This window comes from Struthio camelus, chromosome 17 (genome assembly GCF_040807025.1).
Source record: "Struthio camelus isolate bStrCam1 chromosome 17, bStrCam1.hap1, whole genome shotgun sequence".
NCBI classification, from domain to species: Eukaryota; Metazoa; Chordata; class Aves; order Struthioniformes; family Struthionidae; genus Struthio; species Struthio camelus.
In genome coordinates this window covers 4,898,355-4,917,733 of record NC_090958.1, presented here as the reverse complement: position 1 = coordinate 4,917,733, position 19,379 = coordinate 4,898,355, and the positions used below count along the sequence as shown (strand labels likewise).

Genomic DNA, 19,379 nt, shown 5'->3' with positions numbered 1-19,379 from the left:
TGCCAAAGCCCAATACCTAGCAAGATTGGAGGACCCAGCTGGTCCGTGGCCAGTTCTGCAAACAATTTCAGATGCTGGTTAAAAAACGGATGACTTCCATTTTCTGTTGTATTCATCGCACGTTGTTAGACCCTTCTGCCCTTCCCACATACAGCTCTGGTGATGGATTTTGCTAACTTCATCACCTAGGTTAGAGCCACGTGGTTCTCACTTTCTTGTTCTTAGCCTGGTTTGTGAACTGCAACTTCCCTGTTCCTTTTCCCCCACCTTTACTAATTTTTAACAGCATGAGGGGTTCCTGTGTTTTGACACCTAGAAGCCCTTTTTCTTTGACAGCAACCAACTACATCATAAGAAGTAAGTGACATAAGCACATTTTCAAAAGCCAATATTATTTATTCACCCAAAAGCACATAGAGCAAACGCAGAGAAATGCGGCAATGAAAAGCCTGTTAATGCTGGGTCGCGCTAAAGCTGTATTCTTTGTGCAATTTGCGGGGAAGCTCCACCTGGCTCAGGCACTGTAACCCCTGAGCTGGGACAGACAGAGCCCACAAAGCATTCGCTTGCTGCTCCTACACAGGGCTCTCCAGGCGCTGCTTTTTGCTCATGCTCCTCCTCGGAGACAGTGTTCTTGTTCAGCTGGGTCCTCTTGGAGCCCTGCGCTTTCGCCTCAGCAAAACGTTGGCTAACTTGTGTTCAGAAAAACGGCTTCTTTCTCGTCTTTCTTGTCTCTTCCCCTTCTTTATCCTAGTTGTTGATAGCCCTCTGCAGTTATATATTCCATTCCAAATTGTTTTCCTTCTGTTATTAGCAACTTTCTAATTAAACTTTTTCTCATCTGGATAACATCAAGCAGGTAGACTGAAGTGCTGAGTGTGGAGAGAGGCACGCAATCAATATCTAGGTGTTTGCTTTGATGGAGGATTACTGGATTTCAATCTAAAACTGATGTTAGTAGAATTTATGTCATTAGGAATTGCTGTACCATTAGGCTACACAAATAGAAAATTAATAAGCTATCTAGGGGGCAAAAGTTATTTTCCATTAATTACAGTACCAACGTGTAGTTTTGATGTAATTCGTGTGATGTAATTGAAATTACTTCCTCCCCCAAACTTTTCCAGAGCACCTCCGTACAGCAGAGCTGATGTTGATGCCATCTCCCATTTATGAAGATGTAAATACCAAATTGTTGTATCCTGTCTCTTAAGTGCAGTAGGATGGTTTTGTTACCCACCTCAGCTGACTACGGAGCTGAGTCAGCAGCTTCACCAGTGGGGAGGCACCTAACAGTGGGCATTACAAGGTAAAGCCTCCACTTCAGCTTATTTTAAAGCATAGCAAAGTTGGTTTGGGACAAGGAAAAAATCAAAAGCACAGCTAGACTAAACAGTGCCCAATGATTAGCTTGCTTAAGAATAGCCTTAGCTAGGTAAGATTAAGAAAATGGAAAGTTTTGGTTACAAAGCTTCTGTTTTAGCCAGCAAGTTGCCAAGATCAGTCACTGAGTTGAGGGCTCCTGAAACAAGTGCAACAGTTCCCATAGAAGTCGCCTGTATAAATGGCATGTACCAACTGCCCAGCTTGTGACCAAATTCTCACAGCCACAGGGGTTAGTAAAGGCTGCCCTGGCAGCTGCCGGGGTGAAAGAGCATGTAGGAGAAGCACTGGAAAGCAAGAAGGTGAACATGACAAAATTATTTAAACAGCTGTATTTAAACAGCTTCAGATAATTTTCAGCTTGATTTTGGTTGCTTTTCTTTAAACGCAACACCAGTTAGCACTTGAAGAACTGCTTCTTCAAGTCCTTCTCTGCATTTGATCACTCAGGCTTTGCCTAAAACTTGGTAAGAACATTTCAATGTCTCAGACTGAATCTCGGTGGCTATGTCTGCATTAGCAAATAATGCAGTTGAAAAGCCGTGGATTTCAGACTGAAGCAGTTGATGTAGTTGGTGGTTTACTTCAGAATGATTTGGTCTGACCCCATCATATATGTAATTCGAAGCTGTCCTGAAGTGTCAATTTTTGGATTGTAACCTGTTCCCATTAGGGGTTGGAGTGTGCTTGGTGCATAGCCATAGCAGAGCTGTCAGTTTTGTTTCCTCCAAAAGCAATATAATTTGCATGCAGCAAAACCACTCTGCAAACTGAACCAATGTATGGCAACTGGGGACTAAGGGGGTTCATTTCAAGGCCACGCTACTGCTCTGGACCAAAACACTCTTGTAGACACAGCCACTGCTGCCCTCTTTATTCAACATAATCCTAAATCATTGCTTCACCACAGTCATTAAGGCTTGCACTGAATGCAACACAATAACCTACGCTTTCCATTTGCAAAGGCTTGAATGGATTTTCCCAGTTACCTCTGCTGAGTCACAGCTTGCTACGTGAGACAGGGCTCCCGTCATACACCAGACAGCTGTCCATGGAAGCTTCCTCAGCATCATAGCCTCTGTTTTTTAATTCTGTGGCTACAGGACACAGTTCTTGGTTGCACCACCTGAACAGAGAATGCAAACAATTTGTCCAAGTCCCATAATGCTGCCGGTTTCAACTTGAGTTCTCTCCAGTTTGGATCTTTCTCATTGCTGCCAGAACAAAGATTCCCCATGGCGAGGAAAAGTAACGATGTTGCTAGCAACCAACTCAGAATGCTGTTTGTCTCCATCAAAGCTGATACTGAAGCTTGGGTCTCACCCTGGCAGACGCTCACATCCCTCAGCGAGGCACAGCAAAAAGGCCTGCTGCATCGCACAAGGAATTGTCTAGAATGGTTAGGGCTAGAGGAGATTTCCGCTTACCTTTGAGCAGCGGAGACATCTGTGGAGGAGGAATCAGGCCGAGCTGCATGTTCAATTAAAAGACCTCCTGTGAAAGAATGTAAGACATAAGTATTTGCAGACTCCAGCCAAAACAGCAAAGGGGAGTGAAAAGTGGGTGGTTGTTACTTCTCAACAGTGTTTGTCAGGCTGAGCTTCAGTTTACAAGCGGGGACTGAGCTTTCTTTGAAGCTGTTGTTCACCCCAGAACATGTGAAACCAGGACACTCTAGGACTAATTACAAATCCTTTCCCGGTCTGAAATCTGGCTTTTCCCACTACCTGCATAGATCCTTGCTAGGGAGTAGGAGAAGTCTCTTGCTGCTAGCTCCATGGTCGCTGCCCCCTTTGAGCCAGCTCTTTGAACGAGGTGCATGAGCCTGCTGATGGCATCCCGCATTAGCTTCACAGCAGGTTCCAGTTTTGCAGTGCTAGAAGCCAACTCCAGTTTTCTCTGCAAAGAAAACAATCACAGGAAAAATTACAGAATATTTACCTTCTGCACGGAAATGAGGCTGATGAAATCCTGAGTACACCCAGCAAGATACTAATGAAAACGCTTAAATCAAGGTAGCGCTAACTCGCACTGCCATAGGTGGAGCAACTAGAGCACCACGCAGCAGCAGGAAAGAGGACGGTGCCAAAAGGAAACTCACAACCGTGCCTTAAGAATGGCACATTCCTGTAAGCCAGACCCAGCGTGTGGCTGTTACCGTGCTGGCTTTCCAGCTGCGCTCGGGGACCGGATCATAGCTGCAATACCCTCTAATTGAATAGCCGGGTCAGGCTTTAATTACATGTGACCTCCCCTACTTTTATATTTTCACTTCCACCAAGTTCTTAGAGCTGTGTTCAGAGAGGACAATTCTGGCTTAAAGGAGCTTTACTCTGCAAGTTGTGTCTGTGGGGAAGGCCCCATTTGACCAGACTGGCTCTTTTCATTTGATCAGACCAGTAAGACCTTGTCTGCGCATGCGCACATGCATGCGCGCGCGCACACACACACACACACACACACACACACACACACACAGGGTTGAGCAACGCTGCTGTTTATCTAGTGTCTCAAATGTCTTGTGAAAGCACAAGTGACCGTCTGCCAAGAGACTCAGAATAGTTGCCCTTTAATGATCTAGCACGGCTGGGTGCACCCGGCAGAGGTTAGCCTTTTAGAGCAGGAGAGAGAAGAGAGAGGGGCTTCGACCACTGCTGCTGCTGCAAAATAGCCAGCTCTCACCGGAGCAGTAGTCACCAGCCTCGAGACCCCGAGCCCTCCCGCTGCAGCAGTCGCAGGCAACCAGCCTTTCCAGGGCTCTGGTGCAGCAAAGTAGGCCACGACTGTCTGGCCACCTCAGCGCTCAGCTGCCCCAGCATGTGCCAACGTTGCCGGCATGCAGAATTGGCCCTGGCTTCATCCACGGTCTCAGCCCAGGAGCTTAATGCACTGCGCTGACATCTTGACAATATTCAAATCTGTCTCTCTGCAGTACAAAGTAAGACTAAAGGATTACCTTGGACAGAAATTGAAAAACTGAACTGTTACGTATTTAAGTAGCGCATGGTAGCAAGTGCTTTTTGTTAATTAGTCTCATTTGCAGGTTATTTATGAAGCTAAAGCCTATAAGTATATGCTGCACAGATCTAATTTTTGATTTTTTTAGGCTTTCAATACTTAGGTGATCATGCAATTCCTCTTGCTAGTACATGAAAATACAGCTTATTTGCACAGTAGGAGTCAGACCGTAAAAGCTGAACTCAGTTTTGTTTTCTGTAATACTTCTATGCATGATACCTCCTTCCTAACCATTGCCCTGTATTTTCTGACTATTAATACAAGAAAAACACAATCCTCAATGGATGCTATTCTGTGCTCTAGGCAAGGCAGTAAATAAATACCCACAGCATATGCTGTACGAATACAAAAACATCGTCATTAAAGCGGTTAGGTCTAGTGCCAAGATAAAGTCCAAAGAACTCTCCAAACCCACAGAATGCTAATAAGATGTTTTAAAAGTAGCTCAGAGCTTGTTGCCAACAAAGATCAAAGACCCCAAAGGCATAAACAGATTCCCAGCAGGCTGGGTGGGAGCCAGCATCAGACAGGCCTTGCAAAGCATAGGGACTACGTATGTGCTTCTCTCAGCGCCCTGGAGCTAACGGTTGGGGTACGAACTGCGACATCTTACACTGCTTTGTTTTTTCCCGGTTTAAAGACCTCGCCAGCGTAGATCAAGGATATAAAGCATAAAAATGACTATATTCTCTTTCCAGTAATTTACACTTTTTTTTAACGTTAACACTCATTCTTTCTCTAACCGAAAGCACTCAATCTTCTGAAAGATCAAGCTGGTTTTTTTCCACATCCTCCACTGCAAAGAGAGAGAGGGGAAACATTTGAAAATGTGAGGCTAGACAGCTGCTTCAGGGATGATGTTCAAGGCAGAAGCAACTGCTGTTTTTCTCTCCTGCATGTTGATCTACTCCAGTTCCTGCCTCCTGAGGGGAGGCAAACGCATACAGCATCAACGTGCCTGTTGTAACGGTTCCTTCCTGACTGTTGTCAGAGAGCGAAAGAGCTTCAGAGCTTCAGCATTTCTTATTCCTTCAGGTTATCATAGGAATATTTAAGCTGTCACTCATTTGTTTGCTCTCACAAGTTAACTAGCAAGCAAGACAGAATAGATTTTACTTACAACAAACAATAATCATGATTATATAAAAATGCAGCAACAGAGAGAACATCTAAAGCAGAAGTTGAACCACAAGCCTCACATTAATATTTCAATCAGATAGGTAGTCTCACTCTAACAACCTAGATTTGTTTCCTGCTATGTTAAAACTATGGTTATAGTCTGAAAATGACCTAAAAACAGTATCAAGTGACTTAGATTTTATAGCCAATTTACAGATAGGGTTTCAGCCTTACACAGCCATTGCTGAGGCATAAGATAGTTTGATTCTGAGCTCTGGAAGATGTTTGCAGGACTGGCGTTCAGAAAGACAACGGTATTTGTGATGTGACCAAATTTAATCTGAAATCACTAACATGCAATAAATGGAGAATTCCCAGGTGCCATTTTAGAGTCACTTTTTAGATTGTAATTGAATTTTAAAGCACACTCATTGCTCTGGCTCAAAATTCCAGCTAAATAAAATTTTAGCATAGCATGAAATTACTGCCCCGATGTAGCACCCATCTGAAACTCCCACATGGTTGATGGGAATTCAGGACTGCCTCTCGCCCTTCCTGTTCTTGCCATGAGTTCTTGTGAGTCTGTGCAGATTGATTACCTCTGGACAGGATGGTTTATCTCCCTTGCAACAAACCTGCCTATGTATCAAGAACCATAAAAATTCAGCCTCTCATAACCACACTGTGCAAAGGACAAAGAAGTTCTCTGTATTTTCCTTTTTCCGAAGATAACTATGTCACTGGATTACTGCTCCTAGATCACAAAACCAGGGGGATGCAGCACCATCAGCCCTCTGTTATCCCACAGTCAGCAGAGCCGAATGACACCAGATAAAAGCAGAAACTGGTAGCAGCGGGGTAGGGGGAGGAAATTACCCTAAGATAAGATCTTCAGAGAACAAGGTGCAAGTCTAATGCTTCTTTCTCCAAAGAAACCTCTCTCATTGGCTACAAGACCTACAAACTGAGATCTTTGATGGAAATTTGATAAAAAGAACTGTACTATTTTTTTGGAGAAGCTTTCATAAAAAGAAAAGGGATTGTAATAGTAAAAATCCCTTTACGAAAGACTAACTGATTTCCTCACTAGGTAGTAAAGTATAGTAAAGATGTTTCAAAAAGAGCCATACTCCCAGGAGCCAAGAGAATTTGGAGAACTGGAGCTCAGAAAGGGACTGTGTATCTGTCACCTGTAAGTGAAACCGTGATTCTGGTGTAGAAACTCAGCATGTTCCTGCCCAGTGCTGCAGAGGCACTCCCAGTTCTCACCAGTGTCGAACCCTGAGAAAGGTGGTGTCGGCTCAGTAGCGCCCAGGATACGCGGCTGTGTGCCCTGGTTTCATAAGCAGAAATACCTCCCAGTCTGCCTTTCCAGTGCCTGGCTGCTGAAGGCATAAGGGAAAAAGGCTTCTGGTATGCCCAAATTAAACTTGCCAAGTACGATCTGTTACATCCAGAACCACGTGTACCAGCACAGCCCTCCCAGCTCAGCTAATTCTGATCGCTCCGTTGCCAAAATCCGTGGAAATGAGGCAGTCTAAGCACGATGTTAACAGAAAAGGCAACAACACTTGCTGGAATTTGGAGGATTTTAAAATCAATACTTGCTTCTTCACCATGCAGCCTCATGTAAAGCTTGATTTATGGGAGAGCAAGAGTCATTATGAGCTTACTAATTAATAAGTCTATACTCGGCGTAACAGCTGCTGAATTATTTGCTCTGAATCGTGTTGCTGAATTCTTTAGCGTTTCTCCAATTATCCAGTAGTTAAGAATCTGAAGGGGCCCTCTCAGCTACACCAATAAGGTGCTCTTAGGACTGAGGCACAGCACCTTTGTGGGGTATTTACTTAGTTTAAATTAGCGTAAGTGAGGAAGCCTGTGGACGCCAGCTCCTTTCCAAGTTATTTTTAGAGCCCACCATTCCCTCCTTTCCTGCTCCACTCCATTACCTTCAGTGTCAGAGTAAACTACTTTTTTTATCAACAGCTGGACCAGTTGGCTTTTTAATTAGCAGGTATGCTCATTAGCTTATGAGTAGATTTGGCTTTTTTGTCGGTTAGACAAATTGTGTGAGGTATTTTTCCTTTAACAAAAGTTGTATGAGAGGATGGTTAGAAGACAGTTGTCCCTGAAGGTAAGAGAGAGGGTCAGTACAGAATAAAGTTCAGTTGTGGATTTGAAACACAACAGAAGTTGTTAATTGTAACCACTCGTGAGGAGTCAGGTTCTTCCTAGTGTATTCTTGAAAGACGTGATGGATGGATAAGATTCTCTACTGGATGTACCAGAGTCCACCGTAAGAATTTTGTATTTTGTTGTGCTGTGTATGACTAGCATGCTTTGCAATGTGCCTGCTCCTACACTGTCTCTTAGCAAAGTCGCCTTTCTTTCCCTGGGAAGTCTGGCTTGCAACAGCTCAAACACCATTGTGCTGAAACAGCCATCTCTCCTACTGTGAAGATATTGTCTTTACTCTGTCTCTGCCTATGCCATCATCTTCAAGCAGCAAGTTGTCAGTGCTGAAGGGAGTGAGGTGACTCAGACCTTTTTGCTTCTCACAGGGTCTGGATGAAAAAAATGAAGGCTGAGCAGAGGCAAACTGAGCACTCCAGATGCCCAGAATTTCCTCACTGTATCTGCACCAATGTAATCTGAATTGCTGTATCTGGATTAACTAACCCCCAAAGGAGGTGTTAGAGACTACCCTCTGAGATGCTGCTCATGCCTTTCAGACTGGTTCCGGTGTCCCATTAAGGGATGTAACAAGACAGTTGATGCCCATCTACCTTCATGAAATTCTGAGCTCCTTTGAATATTAACTCTTTGTGATTGTCATCTGAGCACCTTTAAAAGAGCAGCCTGTAGGTAAAGCCAGAGAAGTACAAATCTAAGAAGGCAGCAATGGAATTCCTTGGCTCTTTCCCTCTTTTAAGTGGAAATAAACACAGCAAGTCATCGTGCAGTGGGTAGCTCTAGCGAACACTTGTAATATTCAGCAGTCGTGCTTGGGGTCGGGGGGAACAATTTTTAATGGCCTTGACAAGATTCATGGAAAGATGATATTTTTCCAGTTAAGAAACAAACCCACTAATTGTTCTGGATTCAGGAGGGTGACTCCTTTCACATTAAAAATATACTTATATTGGTACCTGTCATGCGGAACTCTGACAATGCAAAACTCTTCACCGTTGAGATGAAAGTATCCACATTTTTTGCGGCACGCAAGGATCCTAAGACCAATACTGCCTACATTCTGCTTTTGTAAGTTCTCCTTAAAGAGCAGAATTGTGAGACACCTTCTGCACGCTTGTCTAAAACTTTGAATTTGATCATGTTCTCTACTGGTCTCAGCTGGGAGCATTAATCCCAAATGACATTCTCTCAAGACAGACAAAGCGGGCTGACTGGTGCTATTGATGTGGGCTCACCTGCACTGTGGAGGAGAACACAGCCATCACCTCTCCTTGACTCTTGGTGAGGGATCGCAGTACATCAAGCGATAGAATATTTGTTGTTCCCTCCCATATGGACAGCACCTGTGGGGTAGAAGAGACTGTGGAAAGAGCGTGAAGGAGCCTCTTGGAGTGACTGCAGTAACAGGGGAAACAGAGGGAACAAAGAGGTGGGTGGGGCAGAGTTAAGGGATATCAGGGAAATCTCTAGAGATTTCTTGCCTCACCACAAACAGAAAGGAGCCTTAGTGATTGGTGTTAGGGGGCCAGCTACATTACTGAGCTAAGAAACAATCCCTCATGACAGGGAAAAGTCATGTCCTCTGCTCTCCAGAGCTGCTGTAACCCACTTTGAATGGGGTGATGATTGGGCTGAGCAGGAGGGCAATTGGGAAGGAGCTGCCACAGCTGGAGTGGGTCCAGGGAGGACTGTGTCTTTCTTTGAGCATGTAGCAAGCAGCTCTAGAGGACTCTGGAGGGAATTCTGTGACACCCAAGGGCTTCTGAGTAAGGAGCTTTCTCTGTTTCTCCTGCTGCTTTCTTACCAGAGTATCACGGACTATGACTGGCAGGCCTGTATCCTCCACGTAACCCTGTCCTCCAAAACACTCCATTGCCTCAACAACAACAGCAGAAGCCTGCAAAACGCAGAGAGCTAGTATGATCCGTATTGCACGAGGGGAGAAAGCAGCCACAAACATCTAATATCACATGACAGTTCCCGCTGGGATGGGACCAACTGGATCCCACTGATTTGCTGAGGCAGGTTGCTCATTAAATGAGGGGAACGAGGACTGAGCAACACTAGGAGAGGATCTGCATGAGCAGCTGGATCTTAAGAGAAGATCCAAGGAGACTGTCTGTCAGTACAGTCCTCTCTAGGTAAGGAAAAGCCTGGGGTGCACATGTCTATTCTATATTCCAGGAGAGTTTTTGCCTTTTACTTGCTACCCCTCATGTTGTCTGTGTTAATCACACCTCTTTCCAGCTCTGAGGTTGGTAATGTGCCACATAAACCCACTCCAGGCTGATCAAGCTGGTTGTTCCTTACCTGCTTCCCAGTGTAAAGTTTGGCAACCGGTACTAGCAATCTCAAGAGAAGCTGATCTTGCTCATTTGCCATGTTGGTTTCTACAAGTCCAAGCAGTCTAACTATCTCCATAAGCAGAAGAAATGCCCCTCGGGTCTGCACCTGCAGGTAGAGAAGTGGGATCCTTCACTGGCAAGGACCTTTGACTCGAACTGATTCCAGCTTGGTCTGCTGATGTGCCATGACACTATCTGGAAGGGATGCACAATACTCAGACCTGGGCAAAGAGCTACTCCTGTACAGACCCACAAGTTCAGAGACAAAGCTTGCCCAGCAGCCAAGGCACCAAGCGTGAAATACTGAAGCCAGTCTGGAGCTGCCTCTCATGGTCACTGCAGTCCAGTGTCGGGAAAGGGACAATATCATTTCAATTAGGCCTATTAGGAGCCACATCAAAGCTTTCACCAGGCATCCAGGTCACAAATCCACATCCTTTCCAAGGATAAAGAACATGAGACCATGCATGTCTGAAGGTCAGCCGCTGACCGCCAGGATCTGCAAGGTCTTTTGCAGATTCCTTGCCGAGCAACCTGCTTCCCTGGCAAGTTGGGCTTTCGGAACTTTTGGGATACTGAGATTTTTGGGTGACACCACTTCCCTCCAATGCCCCCTAATCCTGCACAAGGATTTTTAAATGCTAGTTTAAATATTTGCACAGACCTATTGCAGCCCAAGGACAAGTGTTGGCATTACACGGCTTAAACCAAGAAGTAGCAAAGAGAGGAACAGAACCGTGTGCCTTCTTTTTGAAGATCTGGTAGGGGTGGAAGCCACCTGTGTCCTGTGGAAGTAGTGGTCTGCTATAGCTCAGCATTGATGCAAAGCAGTGAGATGTTCTGCAGTGAGCTAAGGCCCAGATAGGAAATTCCACTCAGCGCCAGAGTGCCAATTCATACCTCCCTCTCTTTCGTGGTCTTACGTTCACACCTAGAGGCTGTACTCAGGCTCAGTATCTTGTGGCACTGAGCACTGTGCAGGCACATAGTGAACATGAACTGCTCGCAAAAGTTAGTTAGGTTGTGTGCTTTGACTCCTCAGGAATTCTTCAAGCCCGTTGCAAATAGTGGGAATAGCCCACCTGCAGGTGCGTGGGCTACCAGGCAAGTTGGATGCGTCTGCCTTGGTCTTAGTACTAACAGTCTGTTAACTCCAACTTAGGAGACTGTGCTGTCATGTTTGGATTCAGATGCTACTGACCAACTTCAGAGGTTGTGGCATAGTAGACGCATGCATGAACTTTGGCAAACCTCTCAGAATAGTTCCCAGGTAATTGTTATTTAGGATAATCTGAAGTCCAGCAGAGAAGCTGGGTCAATTGTCAGATCAAATCCCACTAGAATGTGTCAGTCCCCTGTTGCATACATCTCACTGTAGCAGGAGACAGCCACATCCGACTGTGGCACGCAGAGGCAGGTTGGCTGTGCTCATTAGCAGCTAAGAATCTGCGCTCTTTCCTCATCAACAGATCCAGCTCAGCTCCAAGAAGCCTTACCTCCATCCGGGCTATGGTCTGCATGTGGAGGGGATGGTCCTTGAGGAGCTTCCCAAAGACAACCCGCCTAAGGGCATACTCCCTGCTCAGACTGATCATCCTAGAGAGAATATAGCCAGGGAAAGGAGTTAGACCAGCAATCTCCCCTTTCAGCCATTCCCATTGGAAGAACTCTACTCAGCTGTAGCATGCCAGCCTAGGTCACCCACAGGCCAACTCACTCCAGCACTGCTTGATCCCAGACCTGTGCCCGCAAAGCATAATACATCAATCAGCTGCGATGCTAAGTCTCGCAAAGCAGAGACACTCCCCTTGTCCCGAGACACTACTCCTTCAGGCCCAGGGGAGCCAAGCTGCCTTCACCTTCTCATGGAAGCTACTGCACCAATGACATTGTGGATCCGAGTTATGTTCAGCATGTTGGAGATGGAGGCCACTCCACGACCCTCTGCAGAGATCTGAAAGCATCAAGGAACAAAGGCTGATCTAAACCTCCTTTTGCATGGCCTCGGAAGCTGCAGCACATCTATCTTGGTGAGAGATGTGTCAACAGGCAGATAGATATAGGCTGCCCACTCTGTCTCTGTCTGTCCTCAGGCACCACAAAGACGTGCTTGCTTTAAAATATGGCTGTCTCATTTTATCCAAGTCTGTGGCATGACCAGAGAGGTGGCTTTGGAGACGATATTAGCATGATCACTTCTGGTCCTGGGCTGCCTTTCCCACCTGCACGCTACACAGAACTGTCCCTCAGCTGGGCCTAACCGGATTAGGGAAATAACCAGCCTAAAATGACTTTTTCTTTTTTTTGTTTTTCCCTCCCCTGGGATTACTTTAAACTCAGATCAGTGGCCTGAGCTCTTCACAGCTCTGTCCTACACACAGCTCTGTTGGGGCAGGGTTCTGTGGAATGAACAACCAGTCACAGAAGAGAGGAACTTCCTCAGTTGGTATCATTGCCAAAACCCCGATGAGGCGAAATCTTACGTACTAGCTCTGCTTTAGCTCCTTCTAGCCATAGCTCTGCTGTTGCCATCTGGCGTGTACCCAACTTGTTCTTCAGCCTTTGCACTTTGATGTTGTTCAGCTTCCCCTCCTCATCTCGAACCTTCAGGAAGAACAGGGACAAGCCTCCAGAACCCTGGAGCCATTAAAAAAGCATGCAAAGAAGATTTTGTTATGATGAAAAAAAGAAGCAAAAGCATGCCCCTACCTCCTCACAGCCTTCCACTGTGAAACAGACCTGTTTTACATGTCCTTGAGCATCTGCTATCCTCGCCAGGGTCAATGTCACATCAGAATCAGCAGCTGATGTAAACCATTTAAAGCCATAGAGATGATATGCACCATCTGGCTGCTTTCTGGCCACTGTCTCTGTGCCATTAGCTGCAAGAAAAGAGCAGGAGATCTTGGCTTTATGGGAACTTTTGTATCAATCAGTGCTGATTTTCAGCTTTAGCAGAAGCTCTTTTAAATCGCCTCTTGCTATCAAGACGAAATATGGATTAGCTGTTAATCTCTTTCACTGACCCTGGATAAAAGATGCAGCCAGGGTTAAGTACTAGACAGAAAATGCGCTCTGTTGAATGTGAGCCTTTCCAGCAATTGTTCCAGGCTAACAGCTGATAACAGCAGCACTTTGTAGGCAAGTGCACCGTGATTTATAATCCAGCGCTTCCGTTTTTTTAGGACTACCATGGCCAAGAACAACAAAAGGTCCTATGGAATCAAGTCCTGCAATGATGCTCACCCCTCTAGCTTTTATTCCATAGCTGGCCCTTTCACTTCTCCCACCAGGAAACCAACGGCTGTTTCACTAGATGTAGGCGACTCTCGTTCCACGCTTCTGTCTCTGCAACGGAGTTCTGAGATTTCCTGGCCTATTCTGTTATTACTATCACTTGCCAAGGAACAAAAGTTGAAGGCCAAGAATGTGTCCTCAGTCCCACCTGGGATGGGCCTGACTGTCTTGCTCAAGGATTAGATCTAGAGCTAGACATCTCTGGGTTATCTGTGCAAGGACCACAGCTCTGTATCTGCGTATGCATGTATATTGCATGCATCGGTGGACAGAATGACTATGTTGAGTATGTTGTTGGTAAAAGGCAGAGCAGATTTACATGACTTCTGCTGAGGTATCCGAAATCAGCTACCCGGCTTTGAAAGCTCCCCACACCTTTCATTTTCTCAGTTATTGCTAACACAGCCAGCTGCCACTGCAGTCATTTCCCCCCCTCAGAACACTAACCAACATCAGAGCCTCCTCTGCGCTCCGTCATCCACTGGCCAGAGGTCCAGAACTTCTTGGGGTCACGGGATGTCAGATGGTCAAAAGCATTTTTCAGAGATCCAGGAATACCCAGTGACTGTTTTGAGGTAGGGAAAAGAAACCAAGAAGAAAGATCCTAATGCAGCAGATGTATCTTTTACAGACCAAATTACACAGTTCCCTTAACTTACAATGGCGTATCCTACAAGCATCCTTGCAAGGCTCAGAATAGACGATATTGTTGTATTCAGTGCTGCAAGTAAATCTAAAAGCTAGCCTGGGCACAAAGACTTTGTAACTAAAGGAGAAACACAGGGGGTGGGCAATGAAGCTGAGTCACAGAATAAGGAAGCGACCCAGATGGCAAATCAGCTCTCCTGGAGGCTTGGCCAGTGTCCTGGCCTCTAACCAGTGCTACCAGGGCCTGAGCTGTGCTCTGAGAGACCAGTGGAGCTCGTACCTCAATGACTTTGGCTGCTCCATCCGTCATGGCCAGAGGACAGCTGAAACCTCCAGAAGAGTTTGAAAATAAGTACAGTTTGATAGCCTGATGCACACGGCTAAGGAAAAAAAAAACGATTGAAAACAGAGAGGTTTTGTGGCAGTTCAACAGCGGAAAGATAAAATATCCTGACTAGGGAGACAGAAGAAGGATACAGCCAGCACAGGTAAGAGTCAGGCCACTCATTTCTGAGAGGGCCGAAACTTCGAACCAAGAGAAAGTGGAACAGAAGAGCTTCTCAGTCCCAGAGGGACTGCCAGTGCAGGGACTGGATGAAAGGCACTGCTTGCCAGCTGGTGCAAGCAGTTAAATGCAGTTCATAAGAACGGTAAATCTGGGGCTGTCTCTGAAGGCTGGAATACAATGAAATCGCAAGTAAAAGTATAGACCTGTGGCTGTGTTATGATGCATGCATGTAAAGCTGGAACAGTGCAGGGAAGTGCCAGGCCCCAGAATCAGGCATGCATGTAAAGCTGGAACAGTACAGGGAAGTGCCAGGCCCCAGAATCAGGAAAGTGACATCGAAGAATATGATGATCAACTGTAGGCCATTAGGTACGGCTAATCATTGCTGATGTGGAACATTACAGTGGACAGAGACACTGCTGTTCAATACAGAAGTAGGTGTGCCTTTATCCATGCATCATCTGTTACCCATTATACAACAACCCTACCAGATGCGGAACATACCCTGCTAAGAATAATCAGCGAGGGATATTCAGCAAGGTACCAAGTCACTCCCATTTCCCCCCACCCCCTTACCTCCAGTTGGAGTATCTTCTCTCATAAGCCTCAGCAATTAGCCCCTCTTCTGCTGCAATTTCTTTCATCCTCCTCCAGGCCGGGCAGGTGATAATGTGATCCAGCCGTTGCCCCCAGGCATCATATTGCCGAAATATAGGAGGATTCAACTCGCATTCCCATGCTAGAGGTTTGATCTCTGTTTGCAGACGGTTTCCAAATTTTTCCAGGTCCTGACTTACTTCCTCCAGTACCTATGAAGCAACAACAAGGGCCCTTCAGCACATCCCTGGAAGGCAAGGAGCCTGCAGTCCTATTTGAAAGGCAAAAGACAATTGTACTGGGGTGCTAATGACAGCTGTGCTCAGCTGTCACTTTTTTTTTTTTTCAGAATCCCTTTTCTGAAAAGGCAGCATCTCTGGATTTTACAAAAGACAGAATAGCTTTTGTGCAAGGGCTGAGAGTCCCACAGACACTCATGAACAGGGAGGTTGACTAGATGGTCTCCAGAGGCCTCTTCTAGCCTCAGCGATTCTGTGATTTACTGCTGGATACAAATTCTGGGGGGAAAAGCTGCCCAAAATGGAAAGCCCTGGTCCGCATAGGAAAACTTCCAGTAGTTACATGCTTATCAGATTAGAAAAGGAGGGATGGCTCAACCATTTGAGCTTCAGCCTGGCTCCCAGGGTGTCCAGATTCAAGTTTCCACTCTGCAAACGGCTTCCTGAATGTCTTTGGATAAGGATTCATTTGCCTTTGTTTTAGCTGGGGCTGGCTGACTGCGACAGAGCAGTCTGTCCATAGCTAATGAAGAGAAAGGGGCACCTGCAGGGAGTGATTCATTCCAACTTAGATCCCTACTTTCAGGTGAGAGGAACTGCCCTCTACAGGGACCTGCTCCTCTTCACTGACTGTGGCCAGAGTCTAGAGAGCTTGCCTAGACATAAATAATCTGACTCACTGAGGATTAATATCAGATCAGATGAATCCAGCCTCTAGCACTGCTGGGTTTTGTAAATACATTCATGACTGTAATGGGGGTCAAAGAAGTCTCTGATCTAGATTAGCTTTTGTCAGAGGAATACTTTTTGCTGTTCCCTATCTCCACAAGAAAAGATCATTTCCTCCTAAGTATGACAGTTGTGGAGGTGAAAGTCCTAGTTGCTATACCCAAGTAGCGCAAATATAAAACATTAGTTTGCTGTCGATGAAATACAAACACTGCTTTTTCCTTTCTCTGCTTCCCCCCGTATTGACTTTTCATTAAATTACATCCGTGATTGATTCCTTCATCACTCTGTGTGTAATGAGGATCCAACACATATCATCCAGTTAGTACTTTGGAAGTCTAAAACCTCCAACCAACCAGTTTCCTGTCAGGTGAAGAGTGAAATACTTAGCTATAGAAAACACAACACAACCGAAAACAGGCATGAGCTCCCTGTCAAACTGGTATAGCTTATACTGCACTCCTCTTGTTTGCTCTAGTTGCAATTCAGTTGGGAGGGGTATGCCTCCAATGTTTATCATATCTCGACTAAAATTTAAAGGCTGTTTTAGAGATACAATCTAAGAGTCCAAGGTACATGGATTTCACTAATCCCTGAAGCACAAGAACCTTTGAACTGTTTAGCTGGTAGTTTTTGGTGGGTGGAAGAACATGAGTTTACCAAAGAGGTCTCCAACTCGTACCAGGCTCCTAACCAGACAGTGGAAGGAAGCCATCAGCCCACTACCGTGAATTCAAGCTGCAGTAGTCCCTTCATTCCCATACGCATAGTTTCTAAAAAGACATTCTGCCTATCTGTGAGCTCCTGCCCTGACTGCACTTAGCCTTTTAATGCAGCGTGTTGCTCAGGTTAATGTGTTTATTTCCAAGGTCAGAGGACAAAATCAGAGCTCCTGCATTTGGGACCGCTGAGTGAAACACACAGCAGCCTAGGCGCTCCAGACAGTGTACAATGGGATACTGCGGGGTCATCCGCAAACCATTAGGTTCAGGGCACAAGCCGTTAACTAGCAGCGTTTTCTGGGCGGTCTTGTTCACCCTAATCAGTGCTTTTGATGTCCCAGGGATGAGTATATTGGAAATATATCAAGAGTGTAAACAGACGATCCTTTATATTAAAAAACATATTTATCGAGGGATCAAAGACCAATAGCTGTCCCTTCACAACTGTGCCCAGAAAGAGCAGACGCTTTCTTCTATGTAATCCAGAGAACACCTTAAAAAAATAGATCTTTTGCTCCATTCCAGAGAAATATTTTTGTTCACCACTGGACTTAGGTAAATGGTCTGATAGGAATCAACCTCCAGTGAGGTGTCTGCTTCAGGGGGACACACAAAGCTTCACCTGTTGTTGCTCTCCTGGACAGGAGGGCATTCGCATGGACCTCTCAGACTGCAGACAAGCCTGTGCTGCATGAGGCAGAAAGCAGAGCCTGGGCTCTGCCTTTCAGTGACAAGGCAACACTGCCCTGCTGGGACCAAACATAGAAATGCAAGGAAGATTTTGCTGATTTTCTGGTAGATTTTGCAGTCAGTTTGCCTCTATGGGGAAGGAGTGGATAGCATCTCTCAGACTTGATGATAGATGTCACTGATCCTTTCATTTTTCAAGGGATTTGAATCACACTTTGTCCAAAGGCGCGGATGAGGAGGAAGCTCTTCCTGGCTGCCCAAGCATATCCTCCTTTCTCCCATCTTCTCTTCTGGCAAGAAAGCCACAGTGATGCTTAGGGAGGCCTCATTCCTGTCTTTAGTGATGGCTGTGAAAAAAGCAAGCTCCCAGAGCTGCAGTCACACTATTATCGCCTCAAGACTGCAAGGCCTCATGCACTCAGAGGCCGAGCAGTGGCAAGAAGAGCATCACTCTGAGCCATGTTCTACCGTCTTTACTCACACGGTGGCTTTACAGGTCGCTATTGCGTCTGCTGGAATAAATCACAGAGGGAGGTGAAACAGCTCCGGGAGATCTGGTCCTTGAAAAGCGAAAAATCGTTGCAGTCCTTGGGGTGACTTCATCTACGCTATACAGCAGAGAACAGCAGGCAAAACGAGCCCCCGACTAAACCTCACAGAACAGAGACCTGGAGCTCAGGGTCCTGCCCCCCTGCAGTCCTGTACAGAGCCCTCGCTGGCTGAAAATTGTCCCAGAAAAGCCAATGACTGATGTCGAGAACAAACAAACCCCCAACTGCTCTTGAGCGTTAAGCTGAAAATGCCCCATTCTTTCTGGAAGGGACTTCCTTGAGAGCCCCACGTCTCAGCGGGAGGGAAGTGGAAGACTTCCAAGCAGAGCTTGGAAGCATCCCTGTTGTAAAGTCCTTTCTCTGGAATTTCTTGCTCTGGGTGACCAGATAGCACAGGAACACAGGCACTGACAATCCCCAAACAACACACTTGTTGCAACACCCAAACCCGTCCCAGGAGTCCACTAAGCCCTTTCTATTTCTGTTTAAGCCCTGGCAGGACTTTTTGCCTGAGCACAGATTCAAATAAATCACATTTTAAAGAATGCTGATAATTTCCCCCCAGCTCAACACTGAAAGAATAAAGGAGTTCAGAGAAAGGATCAATTCATAGTCTTAACAAGTGACCCCAGTGCAGCTTCGCTAGCCAGGCCTGCACTGTGTACACGCACACAAACACAAACATGCATGCCAGACCTTGGGAGGAAGGTGTGTTTTCAAGTAACTCTGAAGCAAAGCATCTTCCAAATACTGGTTCCCAATCTCGGGCTGCTCTTGAAAGAGGGTCTCAGTTCCCCTCGTCGCGAAGGGCATTCCCAGACCTCCTGACGCTTGCTTGTCCTGCACGCCAGCCTGGTGCCCCTGCCCTGCGGACGTGTCGAGCCCTTCACAGCTCCAGGTTCGGCACCTCTCCCAGACGGGAGGCAGAAAGGGACCCAAGCGCCAGGGCGGGCGCGCGGCGCGGAGCCTCCGCGGGGGAAGTGACGGGCAAACCTGATTCTGCAAAGCGTTTCAGGGGGTTACTCCAGCAGCTCTCACCTTTGGACCAGCCCTGGCTTGACATTAGCACCAATCCCGTTTTGTTTTACTGTCGCAAGTTATTCTTGAAAATCAGTTATGTCTTTTCTCCTCCCTCTGGGCGGAGCTTTGCACCAGCTGTTGGCGACTAACTAGGGAAAAGGTCTTTGGAAAGAGATCAGAAACAGGTAGCAGGGAAAACGCTGCATCTCCCTGTTAGCCGGGCAAGTCATGGAAGCCAGGCAGCGGTTTTGACTTGTCCAGAGCTGGGGTAGCACGTGTTCCCTCTGGGATCCCCGCTGAATTGCTCGTGAGGATGA

At 46.3% G+C, this 19,379-nt stretch overlaps 1 protein-coding gene across 2 annotated transcripts; it reads right to left on the bottom strand.

The window, feature by feature from the left end:
• Positions 1 to 375: 375 nt before the first annotated feature.
• Positions 376 to 19,141, bottom strand: LOC104141128 (acyl-CoA dehydrogenase family member 11). Of its 2 annotated transcripts, none has more exons than XM_009670252.2 (15): positions 18,739 to 19,141; positions 15,091 to 15,323; positions 14,287 to 14,386; positions 13,806 to 13,923; positions 12,801 to 12,943; positions 12,549 to 12,698; positions 11,921 to 12,015; positions 11,558 to 11,657; positions 10,027 to 10,167; positions 9,521 to 9,613; positions 8,952 to 9,059; positions 3,111 to 3,282; positions 2,811 to 2,877; positions 2,373 to 2,509; positions 376 to 872 (listed from the first exon to the last, which is right to left on the bottom strand). In XM_009670252.2, the coding sequence occupies exons 1-14, from the start codon at positions 18,853 to 18,855 to the stop codon at positions 2,383 to 2,385; spliced, it is 1,764 nt and encodes a 587-aa protein (XP_009668547.2). In that variant the 5' UTR covers positions 18,856 to 19,141; the 3' UTR covers positions 376 to 872; positions 2,373 to 2,382. The 2 variants fall into 2 exon arrangements, with proteins under 2 accessions (XP_009668547.2, XP_009668548.2); XM_009670253.2 differs by having other exon boundaries at positions 376 to 948; positions 18,739 to 19,136.
• Between the last annotated feature and the right edge of the window lie 238 nt (positions 19,142 to 19,379).